This window comes from Rhineura floridana, chromosome 7 (genome assembly GCF_030035675.1).
Source record: "Rhineura floridana isolate rRhiFlo1 chromosome 7, rRhiFlo1.hap2, whole genome shotgun sequence".
Taxonomy (NCBI): Eukaryota; Metazoa; Chordata; class Lepidosauria; order Squamata; family Rhineuridae; genus Rhineura; species Rhineura floridana.
In genome coordinates this window covers 108,742,939-108,760,198 of record NC_084486.1, presented here as the reverse complement: position 1 = coordinate 108,760,198, position 17,260 = coordinate 108,742,939, and the positions used below count along the sequence as shown (strand labels likewise).

Genomic DNA, 17,260 nt, shown 5'->3' with positions numbered 1-17,260 from the left:
GGATGTGGGCCAATAAATTGAGGCTGATTCATTATGTTTGTAATGGTTATTGAACTGGCATGGGGAGAAATCATTAAGATCCCTCGCAACTCCAAATCTACACAGAGGCTTTTAGAAAAAGATGTTGGGAAAATGTGAGCAGAACTCTCACACTGCACGTAGCTCAGCCCACAAAAGTAGTATTTCCAATCCCAAAGGCAGAAGGGCTTAAGAAGCAACATTGTTAAGCACCTTCCTGTATCAAAGGAAGCTTCCAGCTCTTCAACCTGACGTATTTATACTTTGAACAGCAATCCAGATTGCTGCAGTTTAATAATCTAAATTCTGATTATCATAAAGGCCTCAAGGATGATCCATTCATACACAATTCCTATCCCTGAATATTTTGACAGGCTGCATATAACTTCTCGTGAACCTGACAGCCCTGAATTGATGCCCTTCTTCCTTTCATTCTGTTTGGGAAAGGGAGCATATGAAATCAGTGCCCGAAGTTCTACTTAGAAATTACCTCTAATATAAAGGCCATTGTAACACTACTATTATTTCTATCAGATGTCAGTCATATCAAGCAGATATCAGTGCTAGACCCTTTGAAGACTAACCTTCTCACTGCCAACTATTTCTCTGCGCATTTGCATTGTGCATTATGAAAGCATGCTCTTTTTTGTTCATTTTAGTACGTATTCAAGACCAAGTCATTTGAAGAAAGGACCGTTCATGAGGAACTGGCCAAGAACATGACTGGTCTGTTGAAGTCTAATGATCAAAGAACAGTGAAACATGTTTTAAAGGTGAATCTTTCTCCTTTTCCCAAGCTAGAAGTTCTGGAAAGGTTTGCATAGATTTACAGTTTTCTTCATGCTCCTTTTTTGTGGTGTTGGCTGTTTTTTGTTCCTTACATCACAGACTGCTTCACTTCCTTTATGTCTGTGGAATTACCCTCTACATTGAAGTGAATGGAGCAGCTTCAATAAGCAGAACCTCCAACAGTGTGCCCATAAAAGTTCACATAGGATTCTCAATTGGGGTATTAGCATTTAGCATGGAGATACAGGAGGCTATGCAATGTAGCATTTGCACACAAAATTTGAAAGTTGACTTTGCACAAGCAATAGCACACAAGTTTAACTGACACCTATTAATAATAACAGTTGTGCTAGAGTTTACACAACATCTTTTGCAAACACAAAGCACCCATTAGATTCAGCTGTTGCACTGTGCTAAGCCCACTAGTGGAATGGCTGTTGTGTGAGTGGGCTGCCACAATTGGATATCTAGAAATCACTCCAAAGTCTGATAATTCACTCTGGACTTAAAATTGAAACATGAAATTTAAAGTTTAAATCATTCCTTTTTGGATACACACAAACAGATTTTCCAGTATGACACTGTTTTTGTAGAAACTCATTTCATATTGAAGGAGTGTGACATGCTCTGTAGACAATTACCAACTTGACAGTGAGAATTTTTAAATATGAAATTATAGCATATTCCTTTTCTATTCATAAGTATACATGCCAGAAATAGATCCCTGGTTATAGAAAAAAAGACAGTTTTCTTGCAGTGTTCACAATCATGCCTCAGCCAAGCATCTTCACTTTTGGAAACAAGACAGCAATACCTTTGGGCTGCCCAAGCCATCAAAAGGAATATTCCAAATGTACTTCTGTAAAACTTTTGTTCAGGTCTCCACTATATTATAATGGTAATTCTGATTTAAGAAAGAAAAGTGTAAAGAAATATGGAACACAAAAACAGGAAAGCAAATACTGCTATCATGATAACTTCTCACTCTCTCTTGTTTTGTTTTCTGTTTTAATAGCACTCCTGGTTCTTTTTTGAAATTATCTTAAAATCAATGGCTCAGCATTTGGTGGACACAAAAAGTATACAGGTAAGACTGGTTGCTCCTCTCCATTATAAATTAGCAGATATTTAAACAGGTGCACATTAAAAATATTTCACTTGATCAAAAACATCTGTGAGGATATTACAAAACATTAGCTTATACTCATTATTCCTCAAGCTTCGATAGTTCAGTTAAAAGAAACACTTCGATCCTTGGGAGACAAACTTCTCCTGAAGTTTGTTGTATATCCATAAGACCGGGACCTTTACTTGTGGTGGCATCTGCCATTTTGGAATGCATTCCCAATGAACATCAGACACGCACCTGGAATATTGGCATTTAGGCACCTGATTAGAAGGCTTTCTTTGAGGGGTGAGCCAGCTATGTCGATTCATGAAGCTGATCTACTGATGTGATAGATTTTGCAATTATTTTATTAATGTAATTTCATTCTCAGTTTTATGCTGTTCGCCACAATTACATTTTTTCATCAGGTTGGAAGTATAGAATTTTTGGCAAATACATAAATAATAAACAAAACACAAACTTGTCCATCAGCCCAGCTGTGACCTAAAGCAGATGGGGGGGGGTCTTTGCTTGACTTTCCCTAAGCAAGTATTTGTGTTACTGTTTGACTGATTTTATAACATGAGATTTTTCTTTCTAAATGAGAATCTATAACCTGCCCTATAACCATTACTCAGGATGGCTTATTACACTTAAAATATCCTAAACTCACAATAAAATAGCCATATAAAACAAAACAGAGTATCATGCAGTTATGTACACAATAATCGTCTGGTTTGCATGACACACTAAGTCAAACTATGGCTTGGTAAGACTGCATGAGTGTGCAGGTTCCTGGAGAGGAGCTTGCAGACACTTTGGTCCTGTTTGCAGCTCGTGGTTATGCTGTATCCTCACTAACCACGAACTGTAAGCAGGGTTTATTCTTGGTTACTTCTTGTATTAAGTGAAGAGAGCGCTTAATCTGGAGTTCCAGTTTGGATGATATGATAAGCCAAATCTTGGCTTAGTTTGGCACAGTGCAGCAACAAAAAGGGCTGAGGAGGAGCAAAGCAGCTGCAAGCTCCTTTCTGGGAGCCCATGTGGTCTCACTAAGACAAGGCTTGGCTTAGTGTGTCATGTGAATCAGGCTGATGACTGTCCTGTGGGATAAATAAGATATAGGTCCCACAAATAAGCATGGGACCTGGTAATGGGAATTCTAGAGTGAGACGTGGAAGCCATGCAAAGCCTAACTACATGTTAGATTAGCTGTACACTTGTGCCTTTAAGTGGAGGGTGTTTCTTGAATTGTTTACTGGTTTGCAAATTACCAGGAGGGGGGAATTGACCTGGATCAGGATCCTAGCATGCGGGATAGGAGGACTTCAATCCATTACCCTCCACTATGATCCTGTTCCAGATTGGGGGCCGGGGCACACCTGCAGTTTTCTTCAATGGGAGGTTTATTCCTATTCAAATTGCAGACATAGGGGGTAATCTGGATTGGACCCATACCAGGGGCAAAAGGTTAAAGCCACCCTTCCCACAACCCAGTCCATCTCCCTCTCTCTCTCCCTCTCTCTCTCTCTCTCTCTCTCTCTCTCTCACACACACACACACACACACACACACACATATGCTGGCAATTTGTGGTTTTTTTTAAGTAAATGAACTCAAACCCTGAAGTTAAGGGCAGACCTGTGCAGCCAACATCATGTGGAGTTTGGCTCACAGACAACTGGCCAGCAGTTAAAGCTGTATCTGGCAGAGAAATGAGACAACAGGACCGCATTTGCTGTTTCCCTTATTCTGAGAGATTAGAATTACACAGAGTATGCATGACATAATCATTATCTTGTTCTGTCTGTTAGAACCAAGGCCGTGATTACTCCACAGTCCCAATTATATTTCATTAGACTGTCATGTAAATTCTCTCTTAACTGTAGTTGTTCAGAAATAGGTTAGAAAAATCTTTGTATTAATTTCTCCATTTTTTTTAAAAAAAGTACTTGCTGGTATATAAAAAAAAGTACTTGCTGGTATGTGTGAGCTTGTGCATAGACTGCAGCTTCTCACAAGCTTATGGTGGCCTGATAGATATGTTCCACATCCACTGCTAAAGGTTGTTTGCTCCTGGATGCAGGAGGGAAGACTGCTGCTGCACTCTGATCTTGCTTGCGGTCTTCCCATAGGCATCTGGTTGGCCCTTGTGAAGACAGGATCCTGGACTAGGTGGGCCACTGGCCTCATACAGCAGGCTTTTATGTTTGTATGGCTTGGGGCAGAAGAGGCTTTGGTTTCAGTACTAGAGTCTTTGTCACATCAGCATATAACACAGAGTGCAGGAATACAGCTGCCTTGCTGAAGCTAACCTGGTCTGACTATGGTCAGTACCTGGATAGGAGACCAGCTGGAAACCCTATGCACACTATTTTGAGTTTCATAATGGAAGAAGGAAGGATATGAATGAACTTAATAAATAATATACTGGCTATACTTTATGTAGGGGAAGGGCAATAATTCAGTGTTAGAACATATGCTTTGCATGCAGGAGGTCTCAGGTTTAACCTCCAATATCACCTTAAGTGCCTCAAGTAGCAAAGATTTCTGCCTGAGATCTCAGAGAGAACTGCTGCCAGTCAAGTAGACAGTACTGGATTAGATGGGTCAGTGCTCTGACTCAATATAAGGTAGCATTGTACATTCCTGTGCTCTTACAATGTAATCCAAATGTAATTCTAGAGCAGAGATGGAAACTTGCGGCCTTCCAGATGTTGTTGGATTCCTGCATTCATCATCCCTAACTGTTGGCCATGCTGGCTGGGATTTATGGGAGCTGTAGTTGAACAACATCTGGAGGGCCACAGATTCACCATCCCTGTTCTAGAGGACCCCCTCACTTTGGCTAGAGAGCTGCTGCAAGTCACAGTAGACAATACTGAGTTAGATGGAATAATGGTTTGATTTCCTATAAGCAAATTCCTATGAGAAACTGGCATGATGGCCTTTAGTCCTTTCCAATTCATGATTCTGCACCAAGATGAGGTACAGTTGATCCACACTGAGGCCCTGTTCCGAATATGCTACAGGTATTAATACCACCATAAAGCTGTTACCACTTAGGAAGAATCTGATCCATACTACTTATTCATGAGTAATGCCACCAACTTCTTCTATGCATCACTTGTATTGATAGTTTTGAAGGCCTTGCTACTTTTGTGGGGTGGGGAGAACCACTGGAGAACTTTGAATATTGTCAGAATTAAATTTAAATTCTAAAGAAGTCATCTACTGTCTGTTCAGATCCCTCGCACTGAGAGATTTCCAGAATCATTCCAAAGTGAGCTGGATGCACTCATCATGGTCATAGCGGATCATGTTGTTTGGAAACACAGGGATGTTCTTGAAGAAACAAAGAATGCAAATCACAGTGTTGGCAGGTTTCTGAAGGTATGATAACTAAACACAAATAGCCTTTACTTAGCCTTAGTACTGTCTGATCTACATATTGCAGCAGGGTTGGAGAACCAGATGTTGTTGGACTCCAATTCCCATTGGCCCCAGCCAGCATGGCCAAAGGTCCGAAATGATAGGACTTGTAGTCTAGCAGTATCTGAAGGGGCACAGGTTAACCAGTCCTGTTTTACAACGTCCATAAACCTGCTGCAAACAGTATCTGAGTGGAAAGTTTCTACATGTTGTTGGCACAATACAATGTGTTGTAAGAGCCTGTGTGCTACTACTTGATGTTTCTGGGTGCCTGGTAAGCAGCACTGTATAGTTTGCCTACAGCATGGAGCAGTTACCAAATGGAAGCTATTCAACAAGCTTCCATGTGTACGGGCACAGACATATCCTAATTTAGCATACTAGTGTGGTGTAGTGGTTAAGGTGTTGGACTAGGACCTGGGAGACCAGGGTTTGAATCCCCACACAGCCATGAAGCTCACTGGGTGACCCTGGGCCAGTCACTGGCTCTCAACCTCAGAGGAAGGCAGTGGTAAACCCCTTCTGAATACCGCTTACCATGAAAACCCTATTCATAGGGTCGCCATAAGTCGGGATCGACTTGAAGGCAGTCCAACACACATATCACAGTCTGCAGATACAGCCACCTAGTTTTCACTGAAACTAGTTCTAGCAAATCATAGACTGCTAGTATATGTCTAGTGCCAAGTCAAAAGTGTTGTTGCTGCTGATGTTATTGCTGTTTTATGACATAATGTCAGTCCAGGGCTACCCAGGTGGAGGTGGGGAGCTGAATCCAAATATACGATGAGGTTTCTAGACCCGGCTGACGCTGACTTTTTGTTCAAAACAGTACTGTTTCTCTTCATCTCATAGTGCCATTTACACAAGCTGATTTTCTTGTTGCTCTGAAAACTACTGACAAATATTTGGTCCCAAAGAAAGAATATAACCCACACTCAGTTTATTGTTTGACAGGCTGATAATAATCCTAGTGCTTTCTTGCTTACCTTATATCATTACAAGCCCATTCCTGGTTGAATGATTAACATAGCTTCCCTTTTTCTTAGCGTTGTTTCACATTCATGGATCGTGGATTTGTCTTTAACCTGATCAACAGCTATATAAGCATGTTTGGACCAGGTGACAGCAAGGTAAGAAAACTGATGTGTGTTTAAGTGTACAGTCCAGTTCTTCTGCTGAGAATCAGGATCAATATAAAAAGAGAGGACTTGTCTCCATGATATTAATGCTCATTTGAATTTATAACCAGACTTTGCCAAAACATGAAGGCAGGCCCTTAGTCATGCAACACTTCCCCATCCTATACAGTTCCTTAAGGTTATGTTCAGTCTTGCTCCTTTCAGTTCAGACTGAAACCCGGAGGGGATTCCATTGCCTCCTGACATGGAGCCACCAGCTGCCACTGGTTTGCATGAGACAAATTGCATCCCAAAGACAATGTGGAAAAGGTTTAAGAGAATCCTTGTTTCCTGGAAGGGAGAGGTGGCAGGGGTGTCATCACACTGTTGAGACCACCGAATTGGTTCCATCAGTCTGCCTAAACAGTTCTGACATCCTCACCACTCCCCCTCTCCCTCCCGATAAACTATAGCAATGCTGCTGCCAGGAAGTCTGGTGCATAGCAGCACCCATCCCTGCCGGTCCCTATTGTTTCCTGGATGATGATGATGATGATGATGAATTAGATTTCTATCCCACCCTTTCTCCCAGCAGGAGCCCAGGGCCCATATTAAAACAAAACATCATTAAAAACATTTTTAAACCTTTAAAAACATTTTTAAGCTTTAAAAACATCTGTATATTTATTTTTTTAAAAAAAAGTTTTAAAAAGCATATTAAAAAGCAATTCCAACACAGACGCAGACTGGGATAAGGGCTCTACTTAAAAGGCTTGTTGAAAGAGGAAGGCCTTCAATAGGCACCAACAAGATAACAGAGATGGCGCCTGTCTAATAATTTAAGGGAAGGGAATTCCAAAGGGTAGGTGCCACTACACTAAAGGTCCATTTCCTATGTTGTGTGGAACCGACCTCCTGATAACCTACAGAGCGCAGATCGACTGGGCATATAAGGGATAAGACGGTATTTTATATATTCTGGTCCCAAGCTGTATAGGGCTTTGTACACCAAAACTAGAACCTTGAACTTAGCCCACTAGCTAATAGGTAGCCAGTGCAATTCTTTCAGCAGTGGGGTGACATATTGGCAATACCCTGCCCCAGTGAACAGTCTTGCTGCCGCATTTTGCACCAGCTGCAGCTTCCAGACGAACCTTAAGGGCAGCCTCAAGAGTGCATTACAGTAATCCAGCCTGGAGGTTACCAGTGCATGGACAACAGTGGTCAGGCTATCCCAGTCCAGAAACAGCCGCAACTGTCTCACCAGCCAAAGCTGGTAAAAGGCACTCCTAGCCACTGAGGTCACCTGGGCCTCTAGCGACAAAGATGGATCCAGGAGCACCTCCAGACTATGGACCTGCTCTCTCAGAGAAAGTATGACCCCATCCAAAGCAGACAACTGACCACGTATCTGAAGTCTGGAACCACCAACCCACAGCGTCTCTATCTTGCTAGGATTCAGACTCAGTTTATTGGCCCTCATCCAGCCCACCACCGAGTCCAGACAACAGTCCAGAGCTTGCATGGCCTCTCCCAATTCAGATGTTACAGAGAAATAGAGCTAGGTATCGTCAACATACTGCTGACACCTCGTCCCAAAGCTCCTGATGACCACTCCCAAGGGCTTCATATAGATGTTAAACAGCATGGGGAGACAAGGTACCCTGCAGCAACCCACAGCACAACTGCCAGGGGGCTGAAAGACAATCACCCAATGCTATAATGACCCTGGAGATAGGATTGGAACCACTGTAAAACAGTGCCTCCAATACCCATCTCACCAAGTTGGCCCAGAAGGATACCATGGTCAATGGTATCAAAAGCCGCCGAGAGATCAAGTAAGAATAACAGGGTTGTACTCCCTCTGTCCTTCACCCGATAATGGTCATCTATCAGGGTGTCCACTGCCGATTCAGTCCCATAACCAGGCCTGAACCCTGACTAGAATGGGTCAAGATAATCTGTTTCATCCAAGAGGACTTGTAATTGCTGTACCACAAACTTCTCAATCACCTTCCCTAAGAAGGGGGTATTTGCGACCGGGCGGTAGTTGTCACAAACCAATGAGTCCAGGGTGAGCTTTTCAGGAGCGGTTGGATCACGACCTCTTTCAGGATGGTTGGAACCACTCCCTTCTGCAATGATGCGTTGACCACACCCTGGATCCACTCTGTTAACCCCTCTCGGCAAGCTTTAATAAGCCAAGAAGGGCAAGGGTCAAGAGAACATGTTGCTGCCACATCATCACAAGCACCTTGTCTATGTCATCAGGCCTCATCAACTGAAACCATTCCCAAGAAGTTGCAGCAGACATTGCACTGGACACCTCATTGGGGACTACAGTAGATGTGGATGGGGCATCAAGACTGCTACGGAGGCGAGCAACTTTACCCTCAAAGTGCCTTGCAAACAACTCACAGTGGGCGTCCAAAGGGTCTAAATCTCCATTTCCTGGAGTTGATGTCCACAGACCCCTGACAATATGGAAAAGCTCCACTGGACTGCTACTTGAGGATGCAATGGTGGCAGAGAAGTGGGCCTTCTTTGCTGCCCTCACCACCACACAGTAGTCATGGTTGTGATGTTTTATTCATGCCTGATCAGCCTCACAGCACATCTTTCACCACTTCTGCTCTAGCCGTTGTCCAGCCTGTTTCATTGCGCTTAGTTCACTGGTGTACCAAGGTGCAAACTGGGCTCCACTATACCAGAAAGGGTGCTCAGGGGCAACCGTGTCCAGAACCCAATGTGCCTCGCTGTTCCACAGTGTGACAAGGGCTTCAACAGAGTCACCTGCTCTGTCTGCTGGGATCTCTCCCAGGGCATTAGGAATCCTGTGGATTCCATTAGTCTCTGGGGATGAACCATTTTAATCTGTCTACCACCCCTGCAGGGGAGGATCAGAGCCATAAGTCTAAACTTCACCAGGAAGTGATCTGACCATGACAATTGGATGACATCAACCCTCCCCCCTATCTTCAGACCACCCCTTCCTTCATCTGCAGCAAAAACCAAGTTGAGGTTGTGTCGGGCCAGTGACAACTTGAGACACCTCCATGGTCATCATCGAGGCCATGAAGTCCTTAGCCTCAACATGGACATTGACATCACCCAGGACTATCGTTCTGGGCTCCTCCAATACCACAGCCAAGACGGCCTCTGCTGGTTCGGTCAGAAAAGCTGCTGGGCATCAGGGTCGATGGTACACAAGCAGCAACCCTAGTTTACTGTCTCCGTGGCCCAACACCAGGTGCAGGCCCTCACAGCCAACTCCAGGAAGAGTGGTTTCCTGGTGACAGAGATGAAGTTCTGTAGACCACAGCAACTCCTCCCCCCCCCATCCCTGCAGCCTATTCTGCTGTTGCACTGGAGTATCCAGGTGGACAAAGCTGGGTCAGATCAACTCCTCCCAGCTCACCCACCCAGGTCTTGGTAATGCACACCAAATTGGCACTTTCATCCATGATAAAATCATGGATGAGTGTGGTCTTATTGTGTGCCGATCTGGTGTTAAACAGCAGCATACACAGGCCAGTGGGCACAGCAGATGAGCAATGAGGAACCCGTCCATGAGAGGAGTGGGAGTGAGGAACAAGGTGTAGATAGCCTTGCCTTCACCTTCTATTGTAGTTCATCACCTCCCCATGGCCATACCTCCCTCTACCTATGATCACTGAAATTGGGGTGGCATAACCCATGTACCTTCTTACTAAGACTCCTCCTAAACATCTGATATGGACCCACCAACAAATACTACCTGAGCCAATTATCCCAGTAGGCCTCTGCAAGAATTGGGAATAGTCAGACCCACTCAATATCTTTCACACAGGACACATCTGCTCTCCCCTGTCTCACACCCAGGGAGGGCCAGCCTTCTGCCAGTTACAGACTCTCACTCTGAAGGCATCTGGCGACTTTCTCCTATCATTCAGTTCACTGCACAGGCTCTCACCCTGCGCAGGAACTACACGTGCGCCATACATCCTCCCCACTACCAATCTCCTCCAGATTGGTTTAAAGGGGGGGTAGGGCCCTCGCCCTTGGGACTCCCTGAGGGGCTCCCCAAGGGGGACCCCTTTGGTGTTGTCCCTTCCATGGTGACCCCACTGATGCCCAAGGGCAGCTGGGTTTTTATGCCCCCTGACTCAGCCAGGAGCTGATGCAAGTGCAGCCAGTGAGAAGGCAAGGCAGATGTTCAAAGCATAACTGCCATTTCAAATATAACAGCAAGTTTTGGTTTGCTGTCAACAAGAAAAGAAAAGATGGAATTGCAGTATATGAGTAGAAGTAAAGGAGGGAGCACATGAATCCAATGCTCATCCAAGTCTCAGTCACCTAGTTCAGGGATGAGGAAGCCTGTGGGCCTCCAGACATTGTTGGACTCCAACTCCTATCAGCCCCAGCCATCATGGCTATTGGGCAGGGATAATGAGAGATGTAGTCCAATGGTATTGTACGGGGTACAAATTAGCCACCCAGGATGTGCCTGAGCTTGTGTGTGTCTACTTTGAAAATTGGTCTGTGTGAAATGTGGATACCTCCAATAATTGACAATCTTGGGTTATTTTAATAAAGTAATAAGAAAAGAAATTGTTATTTTTTAAAAAAAATTGTTTGAAATAACAGACCACTGATTTCTTGCTTTCTGTATGAGCTAGGTGAAGATATTAATGCAAGTATGAGTCCCTAATACCAAGTACAAATCAATCAATATTGTAACATTTCAGATTTTGTTCCAGTATAAATTTGACTTCCTTGAAGAAGTATGTAATCACGAACATTTCATTCCTCTGTGCCTGCCTATGAGATCTGCAGACATTCCAGGTAAGGACTTCCTTTTTTATTTCTTATTTCTCATCAAGAAAAACAAACTATTCACAATTCTAAACACATTTACATGGATGTAAGCCCTGGGAAAATCAATGGGACTTTGATCTAAATATAATTATATGAAGGATCAATGTGCTCATTTTGTATTTCCTATAATGATTATACAAACTGACGATGAAGCCATGAATAAATAATTTTTAAGTTGATGTTCTTTTTAGTTGAATTTTGTTGTTAGGTTTTATTTTGTTAGTTTAGGAAGGGTAGGATATAAGCCAAATTTCCCCAACCTGGCAGCCTCCAGATATTGCTGGACTACAACTCCCTTCATCCCTGACCACTGGCCATGTTGGCTAGGTCTGATTGTTGTAGTCTAAGAACGTCTGGAGGACACCAGATTAGGAAAGACTGATAAAACAAACATAAACAAACAGCAAGATGAAAACCAAAAAGTCCCAAGTCATGAAGCGTGAACCTCACACAATATTCTTAAGGAGCTTTTTAAAAAGTATAGTTTGCCATTGAGAGCCTCACTTAAGCAGCAGGTTTCATGGATAGTTTTAGTTGTATAGAAAAGGTATGTGGTTATTAAATTTGGATTAAGTCTTTTCAGTCAAAGAAATATGCACTCCAAACCATATAATAATGTCATTCCAGCAACGTGAGGATATTAATCCACTTTCTACACAGTTTCTAAGAATTTATTGCAGGTGCTCCTAACAGAGTCCCAGTTGCCATGTAATGCTAAGCCAAACTATGAATGTGCTGGTATTCACAGTGAATGTTGCTACCCAGAGCTACTATGCTACCCCCATGGTTTGGCTTAGCATTACAACTCAACCTGAGCTCATGGTTTGTTTCCCCCAGACGAACCATAAGTGGTAAATCAAGAATAAACCTTGGCTACAGATCATGATTTGTCTGGAACGAGACAAGCCATGAACCAAGGTTCAAACATAATGTTACGCCAAACTATTGCTTAGCTCCAGGTACCACAGCAATAGTATGACCAAGGGAGGGCAAAGCAGTCACAATATTTACTGTGAGTATCCACGTGCTCCCATGTTCATGTTTAATCTTCACCAGAGTTGGCTGTGGAGACCTTGTCCAAGTGCCTGGAATCCGTGAGTGGATGGATGGGAAGGAACAGGCTGAAGCTCAATCCTGACAAAACCGAGGTGCTACTCGTGGGTGACAGGGGAAGGTTGGGTATTGTTGACCTGGAACTCAGTGGGATAAGATTACCCCTGAAGGATCAGGTCCGCAGCCTTGGGGTTGTTCTTGATTCCAAGCTGTCCATGGAGGCTCAGATTTCGGCAGTGAGCCGGGCAGCTTGGTATCAACTACATCTTATCCGGAGGCTGCAACCCTACCTCCCTATTCATCAGCTCCCACTGGTAGTACATGCCCTGGTCACCTCTCGATTGGACTACTGCAATGCGCTCTACGTGGGGTTACCCTTGAAAACGGTCTGGAAATTACAGCTGGTACAAAATGCGGCGGCTCGTCTGCTCACAAATAGCCGCCGCCGTGGCCACATTACGCCGGTGTTAGTTCATCTACACTGGCTTCCAGTTGTTTTCCGGGCCCAATTCAAGGTTTTGGTATTAACCTTTAAATCCCTATACGGTCTCGGCCCAGTTTACCTGAAGGAACACCTCCAGTACCACCAATTAAGCCGCCTGACCAGATCAGCCACGCAGGGCCTTCTCTCAGTACCACCAACAAAAACAGCTAGGTTGGTGGGAACTAGGGAGAGGGCATTCTTTTTTTTTTTTTCAATAATTTTTATTCAGATTTTCATAAAACATACAAGACAAAATCATAAAACATTCAAAGACAAAAAACAAAATCAAAAATAGTTAAACAAAAAGAAAAAAAGAAAAAAAAAACAAAAATAAAAAATAAAGAGTAAAATATTGACTTCCCATTTGTCAAAGATCAAATCAGTTATAAGTCTATAATATATAACAATCCTGTCTCTTAAGTCATATTATAAAATCACTTTCCTCCAGTAGTTATCTTACTTAATCATCAAATCTCATAAACATTACTTTATTCTTTCCACAAAAAGTCAAAGAGAGGTTTCAATTCTTTAAGAAATATATCTATCAATTTTTTTTTCCAGATAAGCATATCGATTAATCCATCTCATTACTAATTATGATAATCTTATTGTCATAACCATAGTCAAAATAAACATTTCAATTAATCCATCACATCAGAATCTGTTAGGTTCAATAATTTCAGTAGCCATTGTTCTATTATCTCTATTAGTTCCATTTTCCATCTTCCATCTTCAGTAGTCTTGTTAAGTCCAGTAATTTCAATATCCAATCTTCCATTATCAGTATTCCATAATAATCTTGCTGTCAAAGCCATAGTCATATAGTAAGAGTCTGATGGGGATTACCTCTATCCCAAATATTTTCTTGCCATCCATTCTGAATAAGTTGCTGAAATACTGCTGTAAAAACATATCTCTGTTCTTTTTTTCAAAATACACTGGGTCATCTCTTAAAAGTTTTTCCATTGTCACATGGCTGCAGTTAATTCCATAGATTTTCTCTATATTGGGCTCCATCACATCATTCCAGTCCAGAAGATTATCCATGCCATTGATAACTTTATCTCTAGAATCTTCATTCATTTCTTCAGAGATAACATTGAGTTCCAAACAATAGATTTTATTTCTAAAGTCCATAGACTCCAAATCTTGTTCCTGTTCCACGTTGGTTCCAATCTCCGGGATCTCCTCTCTCACAGGGACCCCTATTCCAGTCTCCAGGGTCACCTCTCTCACAGGGACCCCTGTTCCAATCTCCGGGGTCTCCTCTCTCACAGGGACCCCTTGGAACTAGGGAGAGGGCATTCTCAGTGGCGGCCCCCACTATCTGGAACTCCCTCCCGTTCGATCTTCAACATGCCCCCTCCCTGGATGCATTTCGCTGACCATTAAAAACTTGGCTTTTTGAACAGGCTTTCGGGACCTCCGGGGTGGGCTAATCTTTATCAATATTACTGAATGCCCGTTGTTTATACACTGTTTTATGATGCTGTATTGTATTTGCTCTGTATTTTAAATTGTAATTTTACTGGAATTTAATTGTGTACGTCGCCTAGAGTGACTTCGGCCAGATAGGCGACACAAAAATTAAATTATTATTATTATTATTATTATTATTATTATTATTATTATTATTATTATTATTATTTAACTATAATTTGGCTTAGCATTATGTACAGACCAAGCCAGAGAGTGACTTTTAAATTACAGATGGTGATATATGCAAATATGGGATGACATGTCTTTCCAAGCCCCCTGTGAAACTACATTTTGCATTTGATATGTTGAAAATTCACACAAAGGAAAAATGTAGTTCCCATGAAATAAGCACAGGATTATTGACAATTATACAGCCATGAGAGTGGCTGTATACTATAGTCAGCATGGATTTTTCGCATTCTGCAATGTTAAATTGAAAATACCTTCCCCATGCCATTCTGATGCTTCCCATAAGCTCATTTCAAAACAAAACCTTTAAAACTTACAGTCCTGAACTCAGAAAATCTTACTTAACAACCCTCTAAATTTTCATGGCGATACACAAAACAGTCAGAGAGAATCAAGAGTTCAAAGTGTAAAAAGAGAGTGAGAAAATCAGCCATGTTCACAGAGTATCTGTAATCCTATTACTGACCTTGCCCAATACTCTGACCTTCATCTTCTGCAGATTAAAAGTTAAAAAAAATGTATTGAACTCAATGATGTTGGGCATGCTCAGTAAGAACCAACTGTCAGTGTTCTAAAAGCCAGACTCACAGCTGCTGGGCTTGCCTAATCAGGGGCCCACACCCACATCAGACCTTGATTTCACTTGAGACAGTCATGGCTTCCCCCAAATAATCCTGGGAAGTGTAGTTGGTGAAGGGTGCTGAGAGGAGACTCCTATTCCCCTGACAAAGCTCGAGTGGCCAGAGTGGTTTAACAGTCAGCCTGTTTGACTGAAGCTCTGTGAGGGGAACAGGGCATCTGCTAGCAACTCTCAGCACCCTTCACTAATTATACTTCCCAGGATACTTTGAGAGAAGCCATGACTATCTAAAGGAATATAAAGGCCTGGTGTGGATGTGGCCAGGGACAGCTTTGGTTTAAATTTGGGTGGTAGGCTACATGTGCCTTTTTGAAAGAAAAGGGGCTTCCACTCTGGCCAGTTTCCACCCATCCAATCTCCTCCACCACCCCTTCCTCCCTCCCCTTCCTGCCTTCCTCCTCCCCTTCCTGCCCCTCCCCCAGGTGGGTTTCACCTATCCTAAGCATTGTACAAGAGTAAATACAACTGAGCTCTCAAATGATCAAACCTTCCCTCCCCCTATCCCCTCCCTCTTGCCCCTTTGCCCCTCCCTTCCCCACCACCCTACCCCTCCTCCTCCCCCATGGTCAGTTTTACCTATCCTAGGACTACGACCTGGGAGACCAGGGTTCGAATCCCCACACAGCCATGAAGCTCACTGGGTGACCTTGGGCCAGTCACTGCCTCTCAGCCTCAGAGGAAGGCAATGGTAAACCACCTCTGAATACCACTTACCATGCAAATCCTATTCATGGGGTCGCCATCAATCTGGATCTACTTGAAGGCAGTCCATTTCATTTTCAAGCATGATTGCACAGGACTAAATCCCGCTGAACTCAATAAGCATGCAAATGATCAAACCTGCCCTCCCCTCCTCCTCCCTCTGATCACCTCTCTTTTGCCCCTTCCCTCCCCCTTCCTTCATCCCCCCCTCCCCCTCCAATCCTCTCTCCCCCCCTTCCACTTTCCCTTTACTCTCCCCTCCCCTCCTCCCCCCATGGTCAGTTTTACCTATCCTAGCCATGATTGCATGGGAATAAATCCCACTGAACTTAATAAGCATGGAAATAATCAGACCTGCCTTTCCCCTCCTTCCCATTTCCTCTCCCTACTTCCTCCCCTCCCATCTTCCTTTTTCCTCCTCCCCTGCCCACTCCAGGCCTCCCTCCCCATAGTCAGTTTTACCTATCCTAAGCATGTTTGCATGGGAGTAAATCCCACTGAACTCAATAAACATGCAAATGATCAAACCTCCCCTCCCCCTCCTGCCTCCTCCCATCCCCCTCCTCTCCTCCCCATCCCCTGTGGTCAGTTTCAGCTATTCTAAGCATGATTGCAGGGGAATAAATCCCACTGAACTCAATAAGCATACAAATGATCAATCCATTCTTAGCAAACTTGCACAGGATCCCATTTCTTACCTTCTGGATTGAAAAGCAGAGGAATTCACTAATAGGCAAAAAACCTTGCAGATTAAGAACATACCTATATCCCACAGATATTTCTATCAAACTTGAAAAAGCAGGGAAATTGGGCAGCTATAGTGAATGCACCAGGGGAGCAGGAGACCTGACCCCCTCTCTGAGATACTGTACTGCCCTACAAATTTGTCAAAATGCAAACACCATTTCGGTTGGTCTTTAACAGTCCAATCCACTTCCTGTGTAGCTTGGAAGAAGTTGGTAACATGTGCCTTTGAGCATATGGTGAGTGGTGGCAACACTTGCAATCAGCCCAAATAGAAGAAAGAAGACATGTGCTGTGCTGATCTTGTTTTAGCAGGGAGGAAGCAACATATTAGAACATTTGATATAGGTCAAATAGTCATTTTAAATATGTCTGATTTACTTTTCAATTTTAGTGACCTTTCCTATAGTAAATCATTTTCTTTTGCTTCTGTGACTATGTGAAGTACAGCAACACGTGCAACAGTAAAAAAAAAAAAGCTCCAAAAACAATTGTGGAATGTTCTGCAGAATAGTTTCCAGTTGACATCAGTGCCACAGTTTCCACAAGATAAAAGAGTGGTAGGTGAAATATATTCTAGCAAAATTCTAGGTGTGCTCTATGTTTTTAATTGACCATGCCCACCTTTTCTTAAGTGGAGTAGT

The 17,260-nt window shown here is 43.1% G+C and overlaps 1 protein-coding gene across 12 annotated transcripts in view; it reads left to right on the top strand.

Moving 5' to 3' along the window:
- The window catches only part of DOCK10 (dedicator of cytokinesis 10), a 280,049-nt gene that overhangs the window by 200,580 nt on the left and 62,209 nt on the right, over window positions 1–17,260 (top strand). For all 12 annotated transcript variants that reach the window (XM_061636814.1, XM_061636810.1, XM_061636815.1 and 9 more), the window contains 5 exons: window positions 678–791; window positions 1,823–1,894; window positions 5,162–5,308; window positions 6,397–6,480; window positions 11,196–11,292. In XM_061636814.1, the coding sequence (XP_061492798.1) occupies window positions 678–791; window positions 1,823–1,894; window positions 5,162–5,308; window positions 6,397–6,480; window positions 11,196–11,292 (514 nt within the window). The remainder of the gene's footprint in view (window positions 1–677; window positions 792–1,822; window positions 1,895–5,161; window positions 5,309–6,396; window positions 6,481–11,195; window positions 11,293–17,260) is intronic.